At 41.2% G+C, this 5364-nt stretch overlaps 1 protein-coding gene across 2 annotated transcripts in view; it reads left to right on the top strand.

The window, feature by feature from the left end:
* RBM27 (RNA binding motif protein 27) overlaps positions 1–5364 on the top strand; it is a 2498992-nt gene that overhangs the window by 715090 nt on the left and 1778538 nt on the right. For both annotated transcript variants that reach the window (XM_044064021.1, XM_044064022.1), the window contains one exon: positions 1142–1402. In XM_044064021.1, the coding sequence (XP_043919956.1) occupies positions 1142–1402 (261 nt within the window). The remainder of the gene's footprint in view (positions 1–1141; positions 1403–5364) is intronic.

The raw sequence follows: 5364 nt of genomic DNA, 5'->3' as shown, positions 1-5364 counted from the left end.
ATTATTTTTTTATTTTAAAAAAAAATTTTTTTAATGTTGTCCCTTATGTTTCTTTTCTATTTTTGCTATGCAGTATGTAGTCTTGCATCTCTTTTTGGTACTCAGTCAGTGCAGAGGTCTGACAGTCGTTTTTTTTTTTTTTGTTGTTGTTGGCTTTCTGTGTTTTATATAGGAATCTGCTCTTCTTTGATGCCTCAAATGAATTTCGACCTCTTAAATGAAAGATGATTTTGGCTCACATAAAGGTGCCCCATCAAAAAACTGCTATTCTGACATTTAGAGATGTTCTTGTTTTATTTATCCAATTAAGCATAGAAGTGTAAGAGTTTAGTCAAGGGAATTTTTCTAAAAAAACAGCATTCCTTTGGGAATTAAACTCATGTTCTTTAGAATGTATGAGACATCTATGCAAAAAAATATGGGGTGTTTTATTTTCAGTATAAGATTGTGAGTGCTACCTTGGCTGTGATTTTATTTGCCCTAAATTTAAAAAGCCGATAATGTTGGTCTTTTTCTTGACTGTTATGTCACTGAACTGTTTTAAGTATGATTGCTGTAGAAGCCTTATAGTTCAAATTGAGATGCTTTCTGATTATGCTTTGGTTAGTTGTGTTATTGTGAATTATTAATAACTGCTAAATGTATTGCATATTTTAATACCTGAACAAACCATATAACATAAAATGGAATACTTAGTTTGTTATATACAGTTTTATTATTCATGAGTGAGAATTTTGGGCTAAGTCATGTAAGTTTTGTAGTCGTAGCAATTTAAATTAACATTTACAGTTTTTAATTAGCACTGTTAGTAATGTTTGACCTCTCTGTAGGGTCTAAAGGGAGTTGATGCTATTGATGGTACTTGTGTGTCTTGTAAGAAATCTAGTCATTTCCCTTGGCAGCCATTAAGCTTGTGATCTTTCAGTATGAGTGTGAAGCTACCAGCTGCTACCAGCGTTGTCTAACTTGGACTGTTTTACAAATGTCGAGTTACACTCCTTACTTTCATTACAGTGGCTGGAGTTTTGCTTTGTATCCAAATTGTGAAACATTTTCAGGTTTTGCTTTTCTTTATTCTCAGCATTTTTATCAGCAGGTGTGATACTTGAGTACTAACGTTTAAATATATATTTTTTTTAAGCTGAACACAGGTGGTCGAGGTTTGAATCTGAAGTAAATAAGTCAAAACAATCCTATGCTGCAGTATCTGTGCCTTCCAGTAATGCGTCTCAGCAGTATTCTTGCCCAGGGCAGACGATCCCTAATATGGTCACATCGGAATCATCTTTGGATCACAGAGCCTACACTTCTGCGAACTGGTCTGGTTACTGCACTAGTCAGCATCAAACAAATTCTTTCAGCAGACCGCCTACTTTGAAAGAGCGATGCCGAGATTATGATGGTAAGAAAATTGTTGTTTATTTCACTTTGTATTATTTAACATCCACAAAATATTTCTTTGTCTGAAAAATACTTTTGTAAAATGTGTTAGCTCATATAAGTTTTTATTTTTTTATTTTTTCATCTTTAAAAAAATGGATACATTTATTTGCTGTTTCATTTTAGAATGTATTGCTTGCTGCAGCATGCTGTATAGGGCTTAGTATCCTTTAACTGTGTCATGTAGATGTCCCAGGCTTATAGCTTTAATGGTCTTTTGAGTGATAGCCATAGGGAAGGAGGTGGAGTGAGCATACAGAAGGCTGTTCCCGTAGGCAGAATGAAAGAAACTGGGAATTGCCACTGTTTTGAGTGCAAGCTTAAATCTGTTGTAAACCTGATGAGTTTTGAGAAGGGTGGTTAGGTTTTGACATATGTGGTTTTGTTGGGCCCTGAGACTCGCCCCCCCCAGCCTTGGATGTACTGCTTTCTAGGTTGTATCACAAAATATTTTTCTACTTTAGTTTATTCTTCTTTAGATTTGGTTTGTTACCTTTTTTTAAATATGTTTACATTTCCAAAAATATTGCTTTGTAGTACCTAGGCAACAACCTTTCAAGTCATTGAAAACATTTAATTTACAGACTTCTTCAGTCATACTCTTGTATTTTGAGAAGTATGTAGTAGTATCTGAAGTATCTAATGAGAATCCTACCATAAATCAAACACTTGGTGCAACAGTTGTATGTAATTTATTTCTAAAAATATGTTTGTCCACATGTCAGATGACTGTGTTAAGAATAATAAGATTTGATGCTCATCATTGGAGTCGCTACTGCAGTGTAATTCATTATCCGTAGAAAATAGTCACTGGCAGATGTCTTACTTCCAGACTTGTTTGTTGTACGCAGATAGGAACTGGTTTCATCCTTAGCCAAGGACATTGCATGAAATGTCTGACATGTGGCTTAAGAGAATGAGGGAGAGCAGCTTACCGTTTCTCTTTTTCTGTCTTCCTTCCTTTACCTTTGGCTCAAGAAATGTTTGCTTGGCAAGTGCTTCTGTTTTTGTCACTCACTTCCAGGTAACTTCAAGAGGGATAAATACTCAATTCTTCTTTCTGCATTTTGTATTGCAGTTCAACTGATGTTAATTGTGTTACACTGCTGCAGTCATTACACTTGGGTTATCCTACCGTCAGGCGGTCCCGCAGTCGGCCAGAGTTCCAAAGTCTTGTTCCGGCGTCGGTTGCTTTCACTTCTTCCCTGACGTCAGTGCGACAGGGGTGTATAACAAGAAACTGAGGGTAATGCTGCTAAACACCAGAAGTCTAAACCTCAAAATGCACGCACTCGAATCTCTCCTCAGTATGGCGAACATCGATATCTGAGCAGTGACAGAAACCTGGTTCAAGGCTCTAGAGAGCACCCCACCACTACCAGGTTATACCTCATACCATGCTTTTCGGCCCCAAAACTCGGACCGAACCACAAAAGGAGGGGGAGTATCCATATTTATCAAGGATACCCACACCTCCAGGTTAGTGGCGTTGCACGAAGCATCAGAAACCATCCATATGCAACTAACAGTGGGCAAAACTGCCTTTCAGTTTATAGCATGCTACAGACCACCATCTCAAAATCAGGAATCCCACTCTGCTTTCCTGAAAACATTGGAGAACATGAAGATCTCTCCAAACACCATTATACTGGGTGACTTCAACTACCCAAACATTGACTTGGGAGCATTACTCAAGCCCCAGCACCCTAGCCCAAAGGTTCCTGGAATTTATAAACTCAAATGCTATGGAACAACTAATCAAAACTCCCACAAGAGGGGAAAACATACTTGACCTGATCATCACCAACATGGGGACCCTATGCTCCACACCAGAAGTATTCCCCTCATTGGTAAGATCAGACTATAAAATAATTTCACTGGATATCCACAACCCTACCCCACCCCCAGCCCAGAAAACCACAGTGAAAAACTTCTCAAAAGCTAACTTCACACTTCTCAAATCCGAGGTGGAATCCTTCAAGGCCCCAGGGCCAGTGGAAACTACGGCCCAAACCACAGAATCCTATATAAACGCATTCTATGGAAACCTTCAGGAATGGATGTATCATGCTATCCCAAACAAAACCAAAACCCAAGCGCCCAAAGGCAGGCATCCAGACTGGTGGAACCCAGCCATAAATAAGTTGTACAACAGAAGGAGGAAGCTACTACATGATAGAGCAAAATTCCTAAAAGGGAAGGCATCTCTTATCAGTACTAGCAAAAAATTACGAACTCTCATAAAATCCTCCAAGGCCAGCTTCGAGAGAAAAATTGCACAGGACACTAAAGACGATCACAAGGCTTTCTTTAGCTATGTTAGGAACCTGGGATGCAACTTCCAGATATGCTCAGAGTTGATTATAAATGACAAAAAATACACTGAACCCACAGACATTGCCAACATCCTGGCAGACAGGTTCAGTGCAAACTCCCCCCCCCCCCCAAAGAGCAAATATCTATCCCAGTAGAGTGCAGCCTCCCTAACATCTCAGATGCTCAGGTGAAGGCAGCCCTCTCCAAGGCAAAAAACACTGCTTCAATGGGAGCAGACTGTGTCCCGGGTTGCGTCCTACATGAACTCCAAGAAGAACTAAACCCTCATGTAAAACTGCTGTACAATCTCAGCCTCACTACGGAATATGTACCCAAAGAATGGCGTACAGCAACAGTGGTCCCGCTCCACAAAGGTGGTGCCTCAATGGACCCTGGTAACTATCGCCCCATAAGCCTGACTAGCCTTATCTGTAAGGCCATGGAGAGGATCATCATGGAACTCATAAACAAAGACATTGGGGACCTACAGACACTGGATCCTACTCCGTTCGGCTTTGTCAAGGGCAGATCCTGCCTCTTGAACCTGGTCGACTTCTTCGAAACAGTCACCAAGGCCATAGATGAAGGGAAGGTAGTCCACACAGCCTATCTGGACCTCGCAAAGGCATTTGACACAATACCCCACTCGGGCATCATAGATCAGCTATCCAGCTTAAACATAAACCCCTGTGTCACAAGATGGGCTGCAAACTGGCTCAAAGACAGAACACACAGAGTCAGAATTGCCGGAGTCATGTCAGACTCGAAACCAGTTACAAGTGACGTCCCTCAAGGCTCGGCCCTGGGACCTCTCTTGTTCGGCATATACTTTTCCGAGGTACAGGCCAGCACGGGAGGACTATGGCTGACCAAGTTCGAAGATGACTGCAAACTGGGCACTATAATTGACTCTCCAGCTGACACGAACATCCTTCAAAAAGGTCTCACAGAAACGGATAACTGGTGCCAGAGCCATGGTCTGAAGCTAAATGCCAAGAAGTGTATAGTCATACCCTTTGGCAAAAACAAAGTGCCCACCAATTACCACATAGGTGGTAACCCATTAAATACAGAAGAAGTAATTAGGAATCTGGGGACCCAAGTTGATAGCAATCTCTCCTTTGACAACCACATTGCCAAAGTGGTTAGAAAGACCTTCTACATAGCCCACCTTATCACGAAAGGATTCACATTTAGATCAAGGGAGGTAATAGTGCCCCTTTATTTGTCCCTCATCAGGCCCATCATAGAATACAATGCCCCTTCTGGGATGTACCTTACCCGACACCTGCAGCACGTAGAAAGACCCCAAAAGTACCTCACAAAGAGGATCAAGGTACTCAAACAGATGCCATATGCTGCCAGGTTAAAGAAACTCCCGCTTTACTCAGTCGCATACCACCTACTTCGAGGCGATCTATGCCTGACATACAAAGCTATGTCCAACCCAGAATTAATGGACATGCTCCACCTCAGAAAATCTAAATCCCTTAGAACCACAGCCGAGGACTTGAACCTCAGCACAGAAAAAAATAGAACTTTCTGGAGGGACAGATTCATAACCCAAAGGCTCCCGGGGAAAAGAATCCCAGTCCATGTTAGGCAGAG

The sequence above is a fragment of the Protopterus annectens genome, chromosome 2.part2 (assembly GCF_019279795.1).
Source record: "Protopterus annectens isolate FY-2018-M chromosome 2.part2, PAN1.0, whole genome shotgun sequence".
Taxonomy (NCBI): domain Eukaryota; kingdom Metazoa; phylum Chordata; order Ceratodontiformes; family Protopteridae; genus Protopterus; species Protopterus annectens.
The sequence above is the reverse complement of the archived record's forward strand: the minus strand, read 5'-3'. Positions and strand labels throughout refer to the sequence as shown.